The sequence below is a fragment of the Oncorhynchus clarkii genome, chromosome 17, assembly GCF_045791955.1.
Source record: "Oncorhynchus clarkii lewisi isolate Uvic-CL-2024 chromosome 17, UVic_Ocla_1.0, whole genome shotgun sequence".
In the NCBI taxonomy this organism is placed as follows: domain Eukaryota; kingdom Metazoa; phylum Chordata; class Actinopteri; order Salmoniformes; family Salmonidae; genus Oncorhynchus; species Oncorhynchus clarkii.
This window is the reverse complement of record NC_092163.1, coordinates 39,145,523-39,169,746: the sequence shown is the minus strand read 5'-3', so window position 1 is coordinate 39,169,746 and position 24,224 is coordinate 39,145,523. Positions and strand designations below refer to the sequence as shown.

The 24,224-nt window shown below is 44.9% G+C and overlaps 1 protein-coding gene across 2 annotated transcripts in view; it reads right to left on the bottom strand.

The window, feature by feature from the left end:
• The window catches only part of LOC139370803 (ERC protein 2-like), a 70,336-nt gene that overhangs the window by 9,141 nt on the left and 36,971 nt on the right, over positions 1-24,224 (bottom strand). For both annotated transcript variants that reach the window (XM_071110577.1, XM_071110578.1), the window contains 11 exons: positions 23,814-23,981; positions 23,058-23,225; positions 18,748-18,885; positions 18,512-18,652; positions 18,153-18,293; positions 7,475-7,716; positions 6,557-6,715; positions 2,372-2,504; positions 1,995-2,155; positions 1,543-1,690; positions 453-1,112 (listed from right to left, as the gene is read on the bottom strand). In XM_071110577.1, coding sequence (XP_070966678.1) covers positions 453-1,112; positions 1,543-1,690; positions 1,995-2,155; positions 2,372-2,504; positions 6,557-6,715; positions 7,475-7,716; positions 18,153-18,293; positions 18,512-18,652; positions 18,748-18,885; positions 23,058-23,225; positions 23,814-23,981 — 2,259 coding nt within the window. The remainder of the gene's footprint in view (positions 1-452; positions 1,113-1,542; positions 1,691-1,994; positions 2,156-2,371; positions 2,505-6,556; positions 6,716-7,474; positions 7,717-18,152; positions 18,294-18,511; positions 18,653-18,747; positions 18,886-23,057; positions 23,226-23,813; positions 23,982-24,224) is intronic.

Here is a 24,224-nt window from a genome sequence, read left to right as displayed (position 1 = left end):
TATGGAACAGTTGGAGAAAGAGTAAGGTTTATACAAATCTCAGCCATTGAAAACTACATTTTAGTTTTAAAAAAACGTGAGATAATGCTTTTTATAGTGGAGATAAAGTTTATAATTTCAATTCCTGATGAAATATTGGATTGCGCAGTCAGAAAGAACAAAGTAAATACGCATTTTAACGTCCTAGATTTTGCCGGTGGTAAATTGTGCAATAGACACTGGCTGGAATGCATTCAGGATTAGACCCACCTGTTGTATAAGTAAGAATGAACTATAACCATTGAACTCTACCGTGCTGATATACCATGTGGTGTAGGGAAATAGTGCACAAAAGTACTTCACTAGTGTATAGAGTGCCATTTGAGACACCATGTAGATTTAGACCCACAATGCAACACAGAGAGGATGGTTCCAGGCCCTGATTGTAAACACAACAGAGGGAGACATCTAACCTGGTCGGGGGAGGGGCGATGGCCGGCATGGGGGGGTCCTCTGGCAGGCCCTGGTCCTCCGCGGTGGTGTGGGGGCGGGTGGCGGGGGTGTCCGCCGTGCTGTTGCGGAGCGTGTGGAGGGTGGTGGGGGTGCTGCTGGGGATGTGGGTGCTGGGGGTGGGGAGCTTGCAGAGGGGGGCCGTGGGGGTGCTGCTGTGGATGCTGTTGTGGGTGCTGTTGGAGGTGCTGTTGTAGGTGGGGGTGCTGCTGCTGTGGTGGAGGCCCATGGGGGTGCTGTCCTGGGTGGGCGTGTTGTTGTTGTGGGTGTGGGTGCTGCGCTTGCTGCGGGTGCTGGGGCCGTGGTTGGTGTTGTTGGTGCTGAGGCGGAGGCTGTTGGGGATGCCCCTGTGGATGCTGCTGTGGATGAGGGGGGTACTGCTGTTGAGGCTGCTGGGGGTGCGGGTGTTGTTGGGGTGGGGGCTGGGGGTGCTGGGAGTGTGGGGCATGGGGGTATGGAGGCTGTTGTTGCTGCTGGGGGTTAGGAGGGTGCTGATACTGTGGCTGGGGGAGCTGAGCCTGGGGGCCCGGGTGGGGTTGCTGGGGTTGGGTGTGGTGAGGAGGATGGGGGTGGTAGTGGTCGTCTTCATAGTTGTCAGCAATCAGCTTCATCCTGCTCTGTGTCTGTGGAACAAAACACAAACATGTCAGTGCTACAATTTAACACGAGAGACCAAGCACTGACTTAGTCACTATGAGAACCTAATGACAAGGAATGTATCTAGTTAGAAGAGAGAGAGTAGCAACTAAGTATTTGAAATAAAGTTTAAAACGGACCACTGCTGCTATCGTGAGCAAGTCCTTCCTGCAAGATATACATGTTGGATCTCCTGTATACACAAAAGCAGGGTTGGGGTCAAGTCCATTTAAATTCAGTCAATTCAGGAAGATAACTGAAATTCTAATTCAAATTTAAAATACTATTTCATGAGAAAGAAAGGGAATTGGAATTTTAATTTTGCTTACTGAATTGACTTAATTGAAATGGAATTGACATCAACCCTGAATAAAGGTTGAATACAAGGTCCACCTGCGTTTTGTCACCAGTCCTGACCTGCTGTTTGAGTTGGTGCATCAGTCTGTCCTTCTCCCTCTTCAGAGCCAAAACCTCTTCCTGGGTCTTCTTCTTCCCAGAGGCAGACAGCTCTAGCAGAGCAATGTTAGCGTCCTTCTCACTGATAGCTGCCAACAGGGCCTGTTGCCTGAGGAGAGAGAGGAAGAGTGAGAGAGTGAGAGAGAGCGAGAGAGAGAGGGATAGCAAGAGATACAGAGAGAGGGGAAGGGAGAGAGAGGCAAGACATGCCTCTTTCCACATCCAAAGATTGATCATGAGATGGCTTTAAAGCATTCACAAGGCCAAGCAAGTTCTGCTTTATATTATTGTACTACATGAATGATTTGACCCTAGCCCCTCTTGAAAACTCTAAATGAATATAACACGAATATCAAGAATATCAATAGTTTTCATTGCTCTGCTAATGTACAATATGATTTCCTGTGGCATACTTCATTTCCAGGATCTCCTCCAACTGTTTTCTGCGCTCCTGCCTCATGTTTGTCAGGTGACCGTCTCTCTCCTGCAGGGACTGCTGGGTAGACGAGAGGCGCTGCTTGGTGGCGTCCAGCTCCTGTCTGGTCCTCTCCAGGGTGTTCATCATCTCCTCCAGCTGATACACAAACAGAGGATGTGATTACTCTCTCTCTCTGTGTCTCTCTCTCTGTCTCTCTCGCTCTCTCTGTCTCTCTCTGTCTGTCTCTCTTTCTCCTCTCTCTATATCCCCTCACGTTCTTTCGCTCCTCTACATGCACTACCATGTTAAACTATGATGAGAAATCGTTCTCTTTCTGTCTCACACACACATACTATACATATATAAGCACACCTTTACATGCTGTCCTGAGTCCATGGTGTTGTCCTTTCGAGGATCCCCCACTATCTGACCAGGCTTCTTGTCCCCTTGGGGGCCTAGTTTGAGGTTGGGACCCCCCTTCTTAGTAACTTGCTCCTTGGCCTGCCTGGATGGAGTACCACAGAGGAGGTCAGAGTTCAACCCTCTACGGTCATACTACCCATCTTTATACTGCACCACTACCAGGACAACTGATACCAATCGTTCCTGATCATTTCCCTTTGTGTTGGGGAAACAACTTTTGAGGCATTACTAATACTTTGTCTACTGCACGTTGTCTGTAAATACAGTATAACACTTGAACAAGACATACAGAACTCCAACAGCATAACACACGTATGAATGTTAAATACAAGGTGACTGTGAGACTCATTAGAAACACGTAGAGATGGACACAACATACCACAGGAAACTCAGGTTAGACATACAGGTACTGTCAATTACACTGACATTTTGATATAAAAACAATGAAAAACATTCTGGAGACATACAGGAAACATAGTACAGGAGACAAAAATGAGACACAGATGAGACATAGACAAGTCCATGTTAATATGTTCAGAAATGACTCACAGGTTTAGGCAGCAAGAGTTAGATTGGAGGGGGGTAGTTGCACCTCTCAGGTGTAGGAATGGAGGTGTAGGGTGTTGGTGGGGGGGGCATGCCAAAAGGGGTTCGCTACTTACCTGGGTGCTAGGCTGCAGGTGGAGGAGAGGAAGAAGAGGAGGAGGAAGAGGAGGAAGGAGGGATGGTACGACAAGAGGAAGCAGCAGCGCACACAGGAGACAGGAGGAAAAGAGGAGGAGAAGAGTAAAAGAAACCATAGAAACGTTAGAATCATAACAGAAAAGAAGAATGACAACAGAGGACCCGACAACAGAGTCTATTCAGAGACAGACAGGGGAGATCATCATCATCAGAAGCACCAATGAGAGTCAGTCACTGAAGGACACAGCAGCCTGACAGACAAAGCTAATGAAGGATGCACAGGATACATCTTCTCCTCTGACAGCCAGGTTAGAACCCTGCCTGTGTATTAGTTGTTGGCTGCACAGCCTGTGAGTGTGGGCCGGGCATGCAGTCAGGACACCAGCCGGGCTAGAGAGAGGGGGAGCGAGCGGGGGTAGGCTAGGAGGAGGGAGGGGGACAAAAGAGCTGGTATAGCTAGACAGCAAGGCGGAGAGGAGCCCAAGTGGGCAAGGCAGCAAGGAAACCAGTCAAGGGAGCCATGGCAGCCAGACAGACAGAGGGGTCCAAACAACTGACTGACACCCCTCTGGACCAAAACAAACCAGGCTCTGTGTGGGTTCAATAGAGGATATACAGACCCTACCTACTAAAGCAGCTCACTCATTGAGCAAGGCACAGTTGACCTGGAGCACTGCAGCTCTAGTCATGCAGGCCAGGCTACTAGGCTGAGAGCTAGCCTTTACATCTGGCACAGCAAGCTGGGCAGGGGAGTGGGCAGGGGAGAGGGCAGGGCAGGACCGGGCAGGGGAGAGGGCAGGGCAGGACCGGGCAGGGGAGTGGGCAGGGCAGGGGAGAGGGCAGGGCAGGGCCGGGCAGGGCAGGGCAGGGGAGTGGGCAGGGAGACCAAGGGAGAGCAGGGGAGAAGTCAGTTTAGAGAGGATGGGTTTCACTGTGAGTAGTAGGGTGGAGGTATTGAAGTATAAATTGTGAGACTGGTTGTGGGGGAGGATGAGGGGGCAAGCGGGCAGATGGGGAGTTGGAATGAGCAGGGGAAGCAGCGTGCTCATGGCAGGAGAAGGACACAACTCCAAAGACCTTCCTGCTGTACACAAGCTACACCAAACAGCCAACACACAAAATAACACATAAAATGGTGTGTGTGTGTGTGTGTGTGTGTGTGTGTGTGTGTGTGTGTGTGTGTGTGTGTGTGTGTGTGTGTGTGTGTGTGTGTGTGTGTGTGTGTGTAAGGTACATGTACAATATGTGCATTTTCTACAGTACAGATCCTATAATGGTATTCTGTTGTAATGAGAGAACTCATGTTAAAGGATGTGAACAGGGCATGTATAATTGAAAAGGAATACACATGTTGTATATGCCAAAACGGACATATATAAGACATATACAGTATATGATATCATTATGGCTTGTATATGTACAATTGTATTTGTTAAATGTGTTTTTGAACATATGGACAAGTTCATTATTAGTACAATATACTGTATGTTTCTGTTCATTCATACAGTACAACTACAGATGATTGATTCGTTTGTGATATAGTTAGTTTAGTCATACACAGTGCCGTCAGAAAGTATTCACACCCCTCTACTTTTTCAAATTGTGTTGTGTTACAGCCTGAATTTAAAATGGGTTAAATGGCGTGTTCTTGTCATTGGCCTAAACACAACATCATGTCAAAGTGGAATTATGCTTTTCAACATTTTCACAAATGAATTAACCCCGTTGTTATGGTAAGCCTAAATAAGTTCAGGAGTACAAATGTGCTCAATAAGTCACAATAAGTTGCATGGACTCACTTTGTGTGCAATAATAGTGTTGAACATGATTTTTGAATGACAACCTCATCTGTGGACCCCTTACATACAATTATCTGTAAGGTCCCTGAGTCGAACATTTCATTTCAAATACAAATCCAACCACAAAGACCAGGGAGGTTTTCCAATGTCTTGAAGAAGGCACAGTGATGCCGAACACATTGGTGATTTACTCAATAAATTACTGGGAGTTTATATATAGAGTGTGCGACTCTCTTTATTTTTGATAGCTTATAGTTTATTCGCCGTTAGTCAGCACCTCTACATAAAATCATTTTCTCTGGGTGTGCGCCAGCTAATTGTTTATATTTGAGCATTCAATATGAAAAAAAGTAAACATTGAATTTCCCTTTGAGCATGGTGAAGATATTAACTACACTTTGGATGGTGTATCAATACACCCAGTCACTACAAAGATACAGGCGTCCTTCCTAACTCAGTTGCTGGAGAGGAATGGGGACGGCAAGAAAGAAGCCTGTACAAAATACAAATATTCCCAAACATGCATCCTATTTGCAACAATGCTCTAAAGTAATAATGCAACAACTGTGGCAAAACAATACACTTTTTGTCCTGAGTATTATGTTTGGGGGAAATCCAATACATTACAGAGTACCACTCTTCATATTTCCAAGCATAGTGGTGGCTTCATCATGTTATGGGTATGCTTGTAAGTGTTAAGGACTGGGAAGTGTTTCAGGATAAAAAAGAAACGGGATGGAGCTAAGCACAGGCAAAATCTTAGAGGAAAACCTGGTTCAGTCCGCTTCCCAACAGATACTGGGAGAGGAATTCACCTTAAAGCAGGACAATAACCTTTAAACACAAGGCCACATCTACACTGGAGTCGCTTACCAACAAGTTATTGCATGTTCCTGAGTGACCGACTTACATTTTTTACTTAAATATGCTAAAAAAAATCTATGGCAAGACATAAAAATGGCTGTCTAGCAATAATCAACAACTAATTCGACAGAGCTTGAAGAATTTTGAAAAGAATAATGGGCAAATGTTTCACAATCCAGCTGTAACCCAACACAATTTGGAATAAGTCAAGGGGTATGAATAATTTATAGGAGGCACTGTATAACGTTTCTTTTTTTCAATTTCCCATTCTCACCTTAGTTACTGAATCATAAAGGGTGTGCAGACAGACACGGGTGGAGAAACAGGTTGAAGACATGCACACAATGATACAAACACATGCACATGCAACATAACACACACTCACACACAAAGCATGCACGCACACACACACACACACACATTCACACACACACACACACACACACACACACACACACACACACACACACACACACACACACACACAGATGCAGAATTTTGCAAAACTTCTGCCATGAAAGTTGCAAAACAGATCCAGTGATCTTTACATAACATGGATGAGCTGATGGGCTTCCAAATCAAACCAAAGAAATGAACAGATGAGAGCAGCAGAGAGCCCATAGCGTTGGTATAAAGATCTGTGGATCTCTCAGTCGTACAGACTGACAGCAGGCAGACCCGGACAGACAGACATACGGACAGGTGAGACCAGATGCAGGTGCAGTCGCAGACGCAGACGTAAACCACGAGGGCAGCCGAGCTGAAGTGCCAGGGGCAGAGCACTCACTTTCCCAGGAAATCCCACACCATTCCCCCTATCTGCTGGGGGGCAGCGGGGGCAGCGGAGGACACAGGGGGGAGTGGGTCAGGGGGGGCTCTGCCACCGGGACCGTGGCGAGGGACAGGGCCGAGGCCGGGGCGAGGAACAGGGGCAGAGTGAGGGGGGCTGGGCCAGGGGTAGAAGGAGGAGGATGAGAAGGGTAAAGTGTTGGGTAGATACAGACAGAGAGAGATAAAAGAGGGAGAGATAGTTGTAAGAAGAGGAAGAAAGAAAGAAAGAAAGGTGGAGAAAATGTTTAAGGGAGAGGAGGTGGATTGCCAGGAGTGAAGGGCAGCAGGAAAGAAGACATGGAGACACGGAGAGAGGAAAAAGGAAAGGTTGGCGTGAACAAGGAACATTTAAAAGAGGAAGATTTGGGAAAAGACGGTAAAGAAGAACAAAAACACTGTTAATTAATCCAACAGTCACATCATGAGTTTGGCACACGGAATATAATGGCACCGTATCACCGCCAGGGGGTGTTCATGAGACAATAAATTACAGTTTGACCCACCTTGAGTGTCAGAACAGACCCTTTTCTGCAGTATTTTACATGATCACTTGGGTTCTTACTAAAATGGCCAATCCAAAGTCTAAAGATGAAATGTTTGGTTCATTAATGCTCTATGAACTATAAGTAGGACGCAGGTTGCCACCATTGGCCAGTACAGAACCCAGGCAGGGCAAAACATAGGAGGGCATGGATGGACACCAGAGCAGCATAGTACAGTCACAAACTCACAGGATGATGTAACACCCAATAAACCATCACCACCAACAATAACAGCAACAGGATGAGCGACTACGTCAACTGCACAAGACCACGTGCACATAGAAAGCTCACCTACACAGAGGAACAGAAACAAAACGTAGCAACGGTATTACCTCTCCAGCTCGGCGATCTTCTTGTCCTTGTCGTTCTTCTCGCTCTCTACCTCTCGGAGGATGGTTAGTAGCCTCTCCACCTCCGCCTGGGCCTTGCCAGACTCCTCCTTGTAGTAGGACACTTCCTTCTCCAGGAGCTTTACCCGCTGTTCCCGCTCCCGCTCCACGTAGTCTGGGTTCCCCCTGGAGCCCAGCCCCGCCATCTGCTGCTGCTGTTGGACCTCGTGGACCTCGTGGGCCTTCTGCATGGTCATAGACGTGGGGAAACAGACACATACACACACACGCACACACGCACACACATGGACGCAAGTATGAACTCACACACACACACACACACACACACACACACACACACAGAAAAGGGAGAGAACACAGAACAGGCAAACTCCACAGTCAGTCAGTTTCTTATATGAACTACTCGTCTCCTCTCCTCTCCTCTCCCTCTCCTCACTTCTCTTCTTTCGCTCTCTCTCTCTCTCTCTCTCTCTCTCTCTCTCTCGCGAACAGGTGGCATCAGAACCACTACTGGCTCATCAGCTCTGGCTGACTGTCATTTGTTCCATTAAACAGTCCCGTGATCACAACTGAAGGCTGCTTATGCCTGTTACTATATGCTAATGCTAACAGGAAATACAAGCGATATGGAAAAGTTGAGATTCGCAATTCTGTCATTAGTGTCATTAGTTTGCCTCCTAACAGACTCGCTGACCTCATGACAATAACTTTTTAGTAGCCAAAGCAGACTGTTTCCCATACACAGATTAATAAGCCTAGTCCTGGACAAAAGAGCACTTTCAAATGGAGATTCAACATTTAGCGTGAATTACTTTTAGTCCAGGAGTCAGCTTAATCTGGGTTGGGGGAAACAGGCCCTGCGTGTACAGGACGGACTAGGGCCTGTATACACAAAGCATCTCAGAGTAGGAGTGCTGATCTAGGCTCCTCACCTGTCTATACGATCTTATTCCTTATGATCTCAAAGGTTAAACTGATCACAGATATGCGCTCCTACTCTGGGATGCTTTGGGTATTTAGGCCCTGGTTATAATCACTAGGTATAATCACTGTCATCTCTCCTCTCTTATCCCTCCGGATAATCACACCGTATCACCTGTGGTGTGTCCAAGTCACTGAACTAGGACCATCATACAGTGCAAATTGAACAGCTCGAGTCCTCTTCTAAACACACAAAACAGATCAGAAGTAGACGTCACCTCTGAGACATCATATGGCCACGCTGACAGTCACAGAGCCACACCACAGACCCAACACAAGAGCTAATGCAACGAGAGAGCATACTGTATCCAGACAAACATACGCCACCACAGTAAGCCACTTCAACCACTGCCAATGTTAGAAGGGCAACGTTACGCCTCTATTGAATTGACCACTTATCAACGTGTAGACAGTGAAGCGAGCCAAACAGTGACGACAAAACAAAGCATGCGATACTCAGGAGGACCAATCACAGCATGCAAAGCAAGTCCAACGCGGCAGGGAAGACAGTCTTTGCAATGCTTTCCCCATGAAGAGAGTCGGGTCAATCCAGCAGTGACAGCAAGTGACATATTTCAAGCATGAGGAGTAAGGTCAGAACTAATGGTTTGGGGGAATCTAATGCTCTTAGCTGAGGGTGGGGTTTTGGCGCGTACCTCTAACTGACATGAGAATTGAGAGTGAATCCCAAATGGGACCCTATTCCCTACAGTGTACTACCCTATAGGCCCTGGTCAACGGTAGTGCAGTATAGGGAAAGGGTGCTGTTTGGAACACACAGTATGCACGGCCTATTGCTACACTAACATTGGTTAGTTATTAAATCCAAGTTTGTTTAAACAGAGTTGTACAGAGCTGATGGATATCTTGGTATCTTACTATTAATCATAAGTCATGATGACGGATGTGAGAACACGATAGAAGAAAAAGAAACTGTCCATAACTTTCAGCTAATTCTCTTATTTTTTGTTGCTAGGACTATTTGTAAGAAAATCACATTATACCACCATTGCACTGGTCTTAAAACAATTACGTCTTACAGAGACCAAGGGTCGAGCATCAACAATAGAGTAGGCCTACTGTCAAGACACAAAAGAAACTAGCCCAAACTGTATAGTCATACAGACATCTAGCAATGCTTAGCTAAGCAAAAATGGTAAGCTAAATGCTAAGTTAAATGCTAAGCTTAAAGTGGAACTGACAGCTTTTTAACTACTTTACAGATATGAAACAAACAGACAATGATAATATCAGTAAAAAAAAATATCTAATTCCCAATTTATGCTACAAAACCAACTTTATAAGAGGTTTTGAAAAATAGGTTCTATTTGACTCAACATTCCAATGACGTACACTAAAGCCTTGTTGGCAGAATAGACAGTTGTTGTTCAATGCATGATTCATATAATTCACCAATACACAGCTTGGTAGTCCAAAAAATGTGCTATTAGTTTTTAAATCCCAGCTGGCCTGGTAAATTGTTTGCTGCCTCCATTCGGGATGCACTGTTTCAGTTTCAATCACTCTATTTTGGAAAAAAATTTATGAAACTAAGGCTGGGAATGTCATTACAATCAAACGAGCAAAAGGCAATTGATCACAAGTCAGTCATAACTTGGTAAATAGGTTAGCGTATCTATTTATGTAGCAAGCTAAAAACACGCAGTCTAACATTAGCTAGATAGCTAGCTAGCTGCTAGGAGGATGTCATGTCATTGGAGGAGAGGGTCTGACTTGCTCCCCTCATATCGTTTTTCGGTGGCTATACAAAGCTAGAGATGCAGGTGTCATTTGGTTAGCTAGCTAATGACTGTTATACAGATTGCATATCTCTTGCATTCACACATTCACTCTGGCTATCTACTCCGATTTCAGAGCACTCTCGTATGAGTGTGCCAGAGCAGAGAATAACTGATGAATTTACGCAATACACACTGAATATGACTGGTGTCAGTAAACGCAGACGAAACAAGTAGTCACGAATGCTCTAGATAACATTGTAAACAGCCTAGCTAACCAGCTCTGCTAGAGGTGAGTAAAATGGTCAGAGTGAGGTGTTCTCTCATTTCTGTCTGGAAGTAGATAGCTAGCAAGCTAGCCAACTTTAGCCAGGCAGGCAAGCTGCAGAAGGACGAGTAGGCTATAATTCCCCATCATTTCTCAGTGGTATTTTGACGGCCAACTAGCTGAAAAAGTTTGAGAGGGTTTATCTACTTCATTATATTTTAGCTCATCTTGCTCTGGCGAGCATTAGTTGTTGATCTTGTTGTTGTTGATGCGCCTAACTGAGGGACAGAGAGACTACCTTTTAATGGTTGTGAGAGCTTCAAGTTCCTTGGTGTCCACATCACCAACAAACTAACATGGTCCAAGCACACCAAGACAGTCATGAAGCGGACACGACAAAACCTATTCCCCCTCAGGAGACTGAAAAGATTTGACATGGGTCCTCAGATCCTCAAAAGGTTATACAGCTGCACCATCGAGAACATCCTGACTGGTTGCATCACTGCCTGGTATGGCAACTGCTCGGCCTTCTACCGCAAGACACTACCGAGGGTAATGTGAACCGCCCAGTACATCACTGGGGCCAAGCTTCCTGCCATCCGGGACCTCTACACCGGGAGGTGTCAGAGGAAGGCCCTAAAAATTGTCAAAGATTCCAGCTACCCTAGTCATAGACTGTTCTCTCTGCTACTGCACGGCAAGCGGTGCCGGAAGGCCTAGTCTAGGTCCAAGAGGCTTCTAAACAGCTTCTACCTCCAAGCCATAAAACTCCTGAACATCTAGTCAAATGGCTACCCAAACTATTTGCATTGCCCCCCTCCCCTCTCCACACCACTGCCACTCTCTGTTGTCATCTATGCATAGTCACTTTAATAACTCTACCTACATGTACATACTACCTCAAATAACCGGTGCCCCCGCACATTGACTCTGTACCGGCACACCCCTGTATATATTGTTACTTTTTACTGCTGCTCTTTAATCACTTGTTACTTTTATCTCTTATTCTTTTCCGTCTTTTTTGAAACTGCACTGTTGGTTAGGGGCTCTTAAGTAAGCATTTCACTGTAAGGTCTACTACACCTGTTGTATTCGGCGCATGTGACTAATACAATTTAATTTGATTTGATTTGCTTGACTCCCGTGGTATTGACGCATTTACAGAAATCCATTCAGGTGTATTTTGTGTCTTTTGGCGAATGCGTTTTAATGATCTAAAGTTGCACTGTTGCAACTGCATGTAAACACACAGTCCAGATCAAAGTGAATGATGGTAGGCCTGTTTGCACAAAGGCCTACTGTAGCTCTGATTGGCCATGGTGCTCTGATCTGCGTAGAATCCGGTCCTGGACGAGACAGATGCTTTTATTCGGTTTTATTTACTGCTGTCTCTGTTAATTGTCCAAATCCCCACTCTATGTTACTATAGAATTTTCACAAATGCCTTAGTATACAGTTAAAGTCGGAAGTTTACATATACTTAGGTTTGAGTCATTAAAATTCATTTTTCAACCACTCCTCAAATTTCTTGTTAACAAACTATAGTTTTGGCAAGTCGGTTAGGACATCTACTTCGTGCATGACACAAGTAATTTTTCCAACAATTGTTTACAGACACATTATTTCACTTATAATTCACAGTATCACAATTACAGTGGGTCAGAAGTTTACATACACTAAGTTGACTGTGCCTTTAAACAGCTTGGAAAATTCCATAAAATGATGTCATGGCTTTAGAAGCTTCTGATAAGCTAATTTACATAACTTGAGTCAATTGGAGGTGTACCTGCGGATGTATTTCAAGGCCTACCTTCGAACTCAGTGCTTTTTTGCTTGACATCATGCGAAAATCAAAAGAAATCAGCCAAGACCTTAGAAAAAAAATTGTAGACCTCCACAAGTCTGGTTCATCCTTGTGAGCAAATTCCAAACGCCCGAAGTTACCACGATCATCTGTACAAACAATAGTACGCAAGAATAAACACCATGGGACCACGCAGCCGTCATACTGCTCAGGAAGGAGACTCGTTCTGTCTCAAAGAGATGAATGTACTTTGGTGCAAAAAGTGCAAATCAATCCCAGAACAACAGCAAAGGACTTTGTGAAGATGCTGAAGGAAACAGGTACAAAATTATTTTTATCCACAGTAAAACGAGTGCTATATCGACATAACCTGAAAGGTCGCTCAGCAAGGAAGAAGCCACTGCTCCAAAACCACCATAAAAAAGCCAGACTACGGTTTGCAACTGCACATGGGGACAAAAATTGTACTTTTTGGAGAAATGTCCTCTGGTCTGATGAAACAAAAATAGAACTGTTTGGCCATAATGACCATCGTTATGTTTGGAGGAAAAAGGGGGAGGCTTGCAAGCCGAAGAACACCATCCCAACCGTGAAGCACGGGGGTGGCAGCATCATGTTGTGGGGGTGCTTTGCTGCAGGAGGGACTGGTGCACTTCACAAAATAGATGGCATCATGAGGCAGGACAATTATGTGGATATATTGAAGCAACATCTCAAGGCATCAGTCAGAAAGTTAAAGCTTGGTCACAAATGGGTCTTCCAAATTGACAATGACCCCAAGCAGACTTCTAAAGTTGTGGCAAAATGGCTTAAGGACAACAAAGTCAAGGTATTGGAGTGGCCATCACAAAGCCCTGACCTCAATCCCATAGAAAATGTGTGGGCGGAACTGAAAAAGCGTGTGCAAGCAAGGAGGCCTGACCTAACTCAGATACACCAGCTCTGTCAGGAGGAATGGGCCAAAATTCACTCAACTTATTGTGGGAAGCTTGTGGAAGACTACCCAAAACATTTGACCCAAGTTAAACAATTTAAAGGCATTGCTACCAAATACTAATTGAGTGTATGTAAACTTCTGACCCACTGGGAATGTGATGAAAGAAATAAAAGCTGAAATAAATCATTCTCTCTACTATTATTCTGACATTTCACATTCTTAAAATAAAGTGGTGATCCTAACTGACAGGAATTGTGAAAAACTGAGTTTAAATGTATTTGGCTAAGGTGTATGTAAACTTCCAACTTTAACTGTATGTAATTCCCAAACATTCCAAGATTTCATGAAAATTTGAAAATGACCATATCTAAGTGCTTGCTTGTCAGAAAATGTTTTTAAACGTGTCATATTCTTCCTGGGGGTGTATTTGAACTGATTTTAATACGATTTCATGTTGCTAAAATGCTGTCAGTTCTACTTTAATGTCAAGCTCACCAAGAACAGAGGCGAATATCCAAAAAAAACATATATTTTTTTACATTAATATTAAATGCCTAACTCATAATATGAGTGTAGTTGGAAAGCTAAATCATACTCATTAAGTGCAAAGGTCAACATGCATACTACATGATGTGAAAGATACACCAGTGACAGTGTAACTGGGTCCATGTGACCATGACATGATCCCCCATAAGTTAGATAGCACGTTCCAGGATTTTAAGGTGGATTTTGGTGGGTGGAAGGTGTCCTCATGCTTTCAATATGTGCCACCACAGAGAGCTCCGGGGCGGAGAAGGACTTACAGGGTTGTTCATCTGACTGAACAGCTGCTCTGCTTGCTACATTGCAAAGGAAAGTGGTGAAGGGGGGAGACGGGGGAAACGAGGTGGGAGGGGGAGGGGGGAGACCCGGGGAAGATAGCATTAGCATGTAGCTCCATTAGCCAGAGGAGAGTGGAAACTGCAGGATCAGGGTAGAACAGACTAGCCTGGTGCCAGATCTGTTTGTGCTCTCTCGTAAACTCCTATATGGTCAATGTCATTCCAAACAGACAATGACCAAGGGAGTTGGCGAGACAGCACAAACTGTTCCTGGACCAGGCTAAGAACAGACATGTTACATGTTAAATGTTACATGTTAAAGCAGTATCAATACAGAGAACACCTTTACTGTATATGTTGAACAGTATGTTGAGACCATAGAAACAGAATTACACACAATATGGCCGCCGGTCCAACCATCGTGGAACATTGACTTGAAAGGGGATTCCCGTTCTAGTAATTCTATTTCTATGGTTGAGACAGCCAGGACCACTGGAGAGGAACAGAGGGAGGAGGAGGACACAGTATGGGTGGTTATGGGACAGAGAGACACACGGGGGAGATCTGATGGACATCTTTGCTCCCCATCTCAGTGGTTCTACGGTGTTGTAGGATCCTTATCTGAACGTTATTAACTCTGATCCAGTTTTCGCATTCTATCACTAGAGGAATTTATATGAGCAGGTGTTTGTTGTCGCTGATGAGAGGGTTTAAACAAGCAGCATATTCAAATGAGGGATTGGACATTTTCACAATGTTGCTGGAGCGTTGTGTATGTGTGTGCTAATAGTAGCAGCAGCAGCATTGTGAAAAGGGTGTGTGTTGGCAGGGACTGGGGTATATATCAGACATGCTTATTAGTAGAGAATGCTTCAGAGTTATCCTCCATGATAGATAAAACATGGCAGGTTTTACCACACTCAAGTCCAGTAACCAGCAGGGATAGCACATATAACCAGATTTAAACCAAAATGGTCTTGGATTGAGGATGATGTTGTTGTATTATACAGTAGCATTTAAGATTAGTGAAGCAATTTTTCCATAATTGGATATGCTTGAATAATAATTGATTTAAAGGGGAAATGGAGTATTTTCCAACTTAATGTTAGATGGTTCCTAATAGTGAATGCCGTCTATGGGCCAGGAGAATCTGTAATCCATGGTTCGGTTTTCTTTAAAAAGCCACTACAAACTTACACTGACTTGGCCACAGCTAGCGAAATCAAATAGAATGGATGTGATAGGGGCAACTGTGCAATACTGAACATCACCTTTAGTGTGACTATGCCTACCAGCTGGACTTGATGCATGGTCAATTAAAAGTCTTCATCAGATGTACAGGCAATACACTGTCTACATACTGCAGGTTTAGATTGAATTGTAAGAATGCAACCGAAGAGAAGCAGATTAGTAAAGGAGATTATGATGGTATAAAAGAGATCTCTTCCACTTGGTTCACTGAACCATTTAACCATTTACTGGCAGAACTGTGCACAATGGACTTTAGTTTCTCTCAAATATCAAACATAAGTAAGCTTTTGTACCTAACAATGTTCATTTAACTCCTTGTCATCGGATTCTAACAGTGATTTTAACTGTGACGGACTTAAACATTGAGGCCGTCCCAAATGAGTTGTTCAGGTTGTCATCGCTAGTTTACATAATAAACATCAATGTAGACCAGTGGAGGATGCTGAGGAGAGAACAGCTCATAATAATGGCTGGAATGGAGCGAGTGGAATGTTATCAAACACATGGAAGGTGTTTGGCGTATTTGATACCATTCCACTAATTCCGCCCCACGCCATTACTATGAGCTCGAACTCCCAAAATAAGGTGCCGCCAACCTCCTGTGCTGCACACTGTAAAAAGTGGGACGGCACTGCTGTTCATCTGAAGTGCTTTTTCTGATTGGTGTGGTCCAAAATGTCACTTTGGGTCGTTATTTTTGTACTTTTTACCCCTTTTTCTCCCCAATTGGTAGTTACAGTCTTGTCCCATCGCTGCAACTCTCGTACGGACTCGGGAGAGGCGAAGGTCGAGTGCCATGCATGCCTCCGAAACATAACCCAGCCAAGCCGCACTGCTTCTTGACACGCTGATCGCTTAACCCAGAAGCTAGCCGCACCGATGTGTCATAGGGAACACCTTACAATTGGCGACCCGAAGTCAGCGTGCACGCGCCCGGACCGCCAAGCTCATGGGTCTCCCGATCGCGGCCGGCCGCGACACACCCGGGTCTGTAGTGACACCACCTCAAGCACTGCGATGCAGTGCCGTAGACCACGGCGCCACTCGGGAGGCCCACCGTTCAACCTATTCTATAAAATTTGTCTGAAATCAAATAACAATTTTGACAGATCACTGGGATTTATTTAATTGAATGAAAGCTTCTAAATTGCTTTCAACACCTCATGCCCATTCGCATTACATAGCGGTGGGTGCAATATAGAGGCAGCAATCTGTCAGAAGAGTTGTGGGCGTGGCCTATTGTGGGCGTGACTTTACGTTTGTTATTTTTGCCCACCCGTGAAAGTGAATGTAATGTAATGTGTTCCGTTTTTTTTTATTTTGTATGATTGAATGTTCACTGCCAGCACTGAATCTTAAATTATATCTGCATAAGTACTGTGATACTAAAGAACCTGGAAAGGTTTCTATTGGTGAGTTGGTCACTATTTGGTTGTAATGTGAAAATCTTATGAAAAGAAAGTGTTTGGGGTCATTGTTTCATGTTATGGAACCAACTTAATACCTTGATGAACAGGAAATTGATTTAATTGCTTGTAACACAATTTAAGACATTTGGATAGGGAATTCCAATGTGACAAATCTACTCGGTACAACATGATAAAATGGGTTGTATATACAGTGCATTCGGAAAGTTACATTTTGTTACGTTACAGGCTTATTCCAAAAACTTTTTTTTTTTAAAGGCTCATCATTGTACACACAATACCCCATAATGACAAAGCGAAAACAGGTTTTTAGACATTTTTTGCAAATATATATAAATATATATAAATGTTTTTAAATACTTTATTTACATAAGTATTCAGACCATTTGCTATGAGACAAAATTGAGCTCAGGTGCACCCTGTTTCTATTGATCATCCTTGAGATGTTTTTACAACTTGATTGGAGTACACCTGTGCTAAACTCAATCGATTGGACATGATTTGGAAAGACACACACCTAAGGTCCCACAGTTGACAGTGCATGTCAGAACAAAAACTAAGCTATGAGGTTGAAGGATTGTGTCGAGACACAGATCTGAGGAAGGGTACTAAAACAGAGGAAACCTGGCATCATTCCTAGGGTGACGCATGGTGGTGGCAGCATCAGGCTGTGGGGATGTTTTTCAGCGGCACCTACTGGGAGACTAGTCAGGATCGAGGGAAAGATGAACGGAGCAAAGTACAGAGAGTTCCTTTTTTTGAAAACCTGCTACAGGATCTCAGACTGGGGCAAAGGTTCACCTTCCAACAGGACATTGACCCTAAGCACACAGCCAAGAATGGGAGAAACTCCCCAAATACAGGTGTGCCAAGCTTGTATCATCATACCCAAGAAGACTCAAGGCTGTAATCACTGCCAAAGGTTCTTCAACAAAGTACTGAGTAAATGGTCTGAATACTTAAGTAAATGTGATATTTCTGTTTTTATTTGTAATAAATTTGCAAAGATTTCGAAAAACCTGTTTTTGCTTTATCATTATGGGGTATAGTGTGTAGATTGATGAGGGGAAAAAAACAATTTAATCTATTTTAGAATAAGGCAGTAACATAACAAAATGTGGAAAAGGTCAAGGGGCCTGAATACTTTCCGCAAGCAATGTATATTCATTTCCATTTATCTTATTTAAGTTTAAGTTTAATCAAAGGGGGGAAAGTAATTTGAGTGTTGCAAGAAATAGGTTTCAACTTGAAATATAGGTTTGTTAATGATCAAATCTAACAACTGGTATTGAATCATACATTTGGTTTCAACAAATGTCATTTAGTTGTAATCAGTTAAAAAGAGTCATTATTTAGAGTGCATCTTTGAATCCCAGCCATGTAAACCCAAACCCATTAACACTTTTACATGATGAAGTGTTAGGAGACCTACCTTCTGTAACTGTGTCTCCAACTTACTACACTCCTCTTTCTTCTGCTCGATGGCCATCTCCAGAGACTTGAGCTTGGACTCCTTCTTCAGGCTGGAGGAGGCCAGGGATGAGGCGTGCTCCTTTAAGTCAATGAGACTGGACTACATGGGGACAAACAGGAACAGCGAGGACAGTCAGTACCAGACCAGGAGGCACAGCACAGTAGAAAAATACAGCACAGGCCAAATTGGGTCATACTTCCAGAGAGAACAGCATCCCATGTATTTGAAATGTCTTTGTGTTTTTATGCATGCCCAGAGCCGCAACAAAAATGTACCCCATGGGGATAATACAATCAATTATCTTATTTTACACTGACCTCCTTCTCTGTTAATTCCAGCTGCAGGGTGTTGACCTTCTCCTTGAGGTCCTTGTTCTCCTTCTTATAAGACTCCACTTCATCCATCCTCTCGTTGTCCTCCCTCGCTCTCTGCTCCTTCAGTCTCTCTATAATACGCTCCTTAGAGACACACACACATGGACATTAGTTCAAAGTTCATTGTTTGGGTTTTGGTTCTAAGTCCTCCGGGTGTAAAGCTCTGGGTCTTTCTGTACCTTTTCAGAGAGTGCCTCCTCCAGGGTGGCCAGGGCCGTGTCAGTGTTACTGGAGTCAGTCTGTAGGGACTTCACCCTGTCCTTCAGGTTCCCCAACTGCTTGTCCTTATCACGCAGCTGCTCCTGCAGATTCTCAATCTGGGTGAGAGGAGGAGGGAGGGAGGGCATTAGCATGAGGTCAAAAGAGCTGTAGATAGAGAAACTGCATTAAAAGCTAGGAGTGTGAGTTAGGGGTTAGTGTGTGTGATGTTTGCAGGGTAAGTGTGTCTCCTTAAAGGGACGCCTGGAAGAGGAAGCCTTTATTATTTTAGCAAAATACATTAAATACAGTCTAATCTCATCTAGTAGAAGCTTTTTAAGATTGGCTGGTATTTGGGAAGAGAGAGAGAGGGTAAGAGCGAGAGAGGCAAGGAAAGGGGAGGACAGAAGACAGAGTAGTGTGTTTCGACGTTAATGGCTACGTGTAGTGTCTGTTTTCACATGGGACTATAAAGGCTACAGAGAAACATATGGTAGAAGGTTATGAGCTCGTTGTTGTTGAGCAAGACAAGCAGAGAGATAGCTAGATGTCTCTCAAAGATAGTAAGAAATAAAACAAGATAGTCTAGCCAGAGATAAAGAAAGCGAAAGAGGGATATCTGAGAAAGAAAGATCAAAAATACAAAGAGACGGGGAGAGGCACAGTGCACTGACAGAGTAGAGAAACATCAGAAGAAGAGACGCGGAGAGACACAGTGCACTGACAGAGTAGAGAAACATCAGAAGAAGAGACGGAGAGACACAGTGCACTGACAGAGTAGAGAAACATCAGAAGAAGAGACAGGGAGAGACACAGTGCACTGACAGAGTAGAGAAACATCAGAAGAAGAGACAGGGAGAGACACAGTGCACTGACAGAGTAGAGAAACATCAGAAGAAGAGACGGGGAGAGACACAGTGCACTGACAGAGTAGAGAAACATCAGAAGAAGAGACGCGGAGAGACACAGTGCACTGACAGGGTAGAGAAACATCAGAAGAAGAGACGCGGAGAGACACAGTGCACTGACAGAGTAGAGAAACATCAGAAGAAGAGACGGGGAGAGACACAGTGCACTGACAGAGTAGAGAAACATCAGAAGAAGAGACAGGGAGAGACACAGTGCACTGACAGAGTAGAGAAACATCAGAAGAAGAGACAGGGAGAGACACAGTGCACTGACAGAGTAGAGAAACATCAGAAGAAGAGACGGAGAGAGACACAGTGCACTGACAGAGTAGAGAAACATCAGAAGAAGAGACAGGGAGAGACACAGTGCACTGACAGAGTAGAGAAACATCAGAAGAAGAGACAGGGAGAGACACAGTGCACTGACAGAGTAGAGAAACATCAGAAGAAGAGACAGGGAGAGACACAGTGCACTGACAGAGTAGAGAAACATCAGAAGAAGAGACAGGGAGAGACACAGTGCACTGACAGAGTAGAGAAACATCAGAAGAAGAGACGCGGAGAGACACAGTGCACTGACAGAGTAGAGAAACATCAGAAGAAGAGACGCGGAGAGACACAGTGCACTGACAGAGTAGAGAAACATCAGAAGAAGAGACAGGGAGAGACACAGTGCACTGACAGAGTAGAGAAACATCAGAAGAAGAGACGCGGAGAGACACAGTGCACTGACAGAGTAGAGAAACATCAGAAGAAGAGACGCGGAGAGACACAGTGCACTGACAGAGTAGAGAAACATCAGAAGAAGAGACAGGGAGAGACACAGTGCACTGACAGAGTAGAGAAACATCAGAAGAAGAGACAGGGAGAGACACAGTGCACTGACAGAGTAGAGAAACATCAGAAGAAGAGACAGGGAGAGACACAGTGCACTGACAGAGTAGAGAAACATCAGAAGAAGAGACGCGGAGAGACACAGTGCACTGACAGAGTAGAGAAACATCAGAAGAAGAGACAGGGAGAGACACAGTGCACTGACAGAGTAGAGAAACATCAGAAGAAGAGACAGGGAGAGACACAGTGCACTGACAGGGTAGAGAAACATCAGAAGAAGAGACAGGGAGAGACACAGTGCACTGACAGAGTAGAGAAACATCAGAAGAAGAGACGGGGAGAGACACAGTGCACTGACAGAGTAGAGAAACATCAGAAGAAGAGACAGGGAGAGACACAGTGCACTGACAGGGTAGAGAAACATCAGAAGAAGAGACAGGGAGAGACACAGTGCACTGACAGAGTAGAGAAACATCAGAAGAAGAGACAGGGAGAGACACAGTGCACTGACAGAGTAGAGAAACATCAGAAGAAGAGACAGGGAGAGACACAGTGCACTGACAGAGTAGAGAAACATCAGAAGAAGAGACGGGGAGAGACACAGTGCACTGACAGAGTAGAGAAACATCAGAAGAAGTGACGGGGAGACACAGTGCACTGACAGAGTAGAGAAACATCAGAAGAAGTGACGGGGAGAGACACAGTGCACTGACAGAGTAGAGAAACATCAGAAGAAGAGACAGGGAGAGACACAGTGCACTGACAGAGTAGAGAAACATCAGAAGAAGAGACGCGGAGAGACACAGTGCACTGACAGAGTAGAGAAACATCAGAAGAAGAGACGCGGAGAGACACAGTGCACTGACAGAGTAGAGAAACATCAGAAGAAGAGACAGGGAGAGACACAGTGCACTGACAGAGTAGAGAAACATCAGAAGAAGAGACAGGGAGAGACACAGTGCACTGACAGAGTAGAGAAACATCAGAAGAAGAGACAGGGAGAGACACAGTGCACTGACAGAGTAGAGAAACATCAGAAGAAGAGACGGGGAGAGACACAGTGCACTGACAGAGTAGAGAAACATCAGAAGAAGAGACAGGGAGAGACACAGTGCACTGACAGAGTAGAGAAACATCAGAAGAAGAGACGGGGAGAGACACAGTGCACTGACAGAGTAGAGAAACATCAGAAGAAGAGACGGAGAGAGACACAGTGCACTGACAGAGTAGAGAAACATCAGAAGAAGAGACAGGGAGAGACACAGTGCACTGACAGAGTAGAGAAACATCAGAAGAAGAGACAGGGAGAGACACAGTGCACTGACAGAGTAGAGAAACATCAGAAGAAGAGACAGGGAGAGACACAGTGCACTGACAGAGTAGAGAAACATCAGAAGAAGAGACGCGGAGAGACACAGTGCACTGACAGAGTAGAGAAACATCAGAAGAAGAGACAGGGAGAGACACAGTGCACTGACAGGGTAGAGAAACATCAGAAGAAGAGACAGGGAGAGACACAGTGCACTGACAGAGTAGAGAAACATCAGAAGAAGAGACGCGGAGAGACACAGTGCACTGACAGAGTAGAGAAACATCAGAAGAAGAGACGCGGAGAGACACAGTGCACTGACAGAGTAGAGAAACATCAGAAGAAGAGACAGGGAGAGACACAGTGCACTGACAGAGTAGAGAAACATCAGAAGAAGAGACAGGGAGAGACACAGTGCACTGACAGAGTAGAGAAACAACTGAAGAAGAGACGGAGAGAAATATAAAGCGAAGAGAGAGAGATGGAGTGTGTGTGTGTGTGTGTGTGTGTGTGTGTGTGTGTGTGTGTGTGTGTGTGTGTGTGTGTGTGTGTGTGTGTGTGTGTGTGTGCGTGTCTGTGCATGCATGCTCGCTTCGTATCCTCAGAGACCAACCAACTCAGGTGTGCATCCCAAATGACACCATATTCCCTATTTAGGGCACTACTTCTGAATAGGGCCCAAAGGGCTCTGGTCAAAAGTAGTGCAATGTATTGTGAATATGATGTCATTTGGGAAGCAGCCCGGGTCTCAGGAATAAGACAGGGAACCAAACATCCATACAACCTAACCTAACCTATACCTAACCTATAACCACACACAGCAAGCTCTCATTTAGGTTCTACATTATGTAACAATTCTGAGGAATTCTTCTCAATCCAGAGGTGAGTTTTCTTGTAAACCTAAGTCTACAAGTGTATCCCTTTTTCCAGTGTTTCCCTCAGATTTGCTCTTAGGCGAGTCGCTGAGGCCCCCGAGTCAGCATCCGTTACCAGTATTTCTACTACCAAACATGTTATGCCTAAAAGCTTTTAGCGTGGAACAGCAGAGCTAGGCTGTCCCATCTATAGTTCTGTAAGCAATGGTAGGAGAACACAGTGTTGGTCAGAGATGTGTTTTTTTTTATCCATTTATTAAACAAACTTGTGAGCATGCCCAGGCTACCCTTTACTACTTTCCACCTAAATACACCCTTGACACTTAAACCCCTTATCCCCTGACCCTTAACCCTTGACCCCTAACCTTCTTCTGCAGGACGTTGATCTTCCTCTCCTTGACCTCCAGCATGTCCTTCATGTCACGGATCTCTCCGGCCAGCGTGCCCTTCTCCTCCGTCAGGTCCTGCAGCTGCTTGGTCTTCTTGTTCAGGAAGGACTCCTTCTCCTCCAGACGCAAGCGCAGGGCGTCCACCTGGGAGGGGAGCGGTCATAGGTCAAATGTCACAGTTCGGAGGTCAAATTCCATCAAATGTGTTTTGTAAAGCCCTTTTTACATCAGCAGTTGACACAAAGTGCTTTTCCAGTGACCTGGCATAAACCCTGAATTGCACATCTCTCCGAGATGCTTGACATTTGCAATACAAGCTTCATGCTCCACTAAAGGGTAGAAAGCAAGAGGGGAGGGGGTATGTAAGTGTATGCAGCAGAATACAGGGAGACGGTGATACAGTGTTTCCTTAAATGTGTAAAAAAACAGTGTACAAGGACCAACATACATCTGGTGTATCAATGAATACAAGGAGATGCTGTGCACACCCGGGGGTGTATCTTACTGTAAGCATGTAGGCGTCTTCATTAGGCATACTATATGTGTGTGTGTGGGCATGTGTGTGTGTGTGTGTGTGTGTTTTGTATGCATGCACGTGCGTGTGTTCATATGCGTGTGTGCAGGAATGTGTGTGTGGGCTTATGTGTGCACACGGGTGTGTTCATATATGCATGTGTGCAAGGATGTGTGTGTGTGTGTGTGTGTGTGTGTGTGTGTGTGTGCTGTAGCCACCTCTGTCTGCAGAATGGCGGCGCGCTGCTCCTTGGCAGTGAGAGACTCTTTGAGCACCTCTATGTGCTGTTTGCAGTCCGAGTTCTGGTTGTTCAGGGTCTCCAGCTTGGTCTGCAGGGCCAGCAGCTCAGACTCCTTCTTAGACAGCTCCTGCTTCAGCTGGTCAATCTGTCGGGGGGCACGCACACACACACACACACGTAGGCAGGCACGCAGGCAGGCACGCACACACACACACACACACACACACACACACACACACACACACACAACAGGGTTTGTCACAACTAACTCGTGTGAAGTTGGCAGCTAAAAAGTAGGATCATGAGTGCATGGAACTCCCTTCCAGCTCATATAGAGCAAGTGAACAGCAAACCTGGTTTAAGAAACACCTCACGGCACAACGCCTCT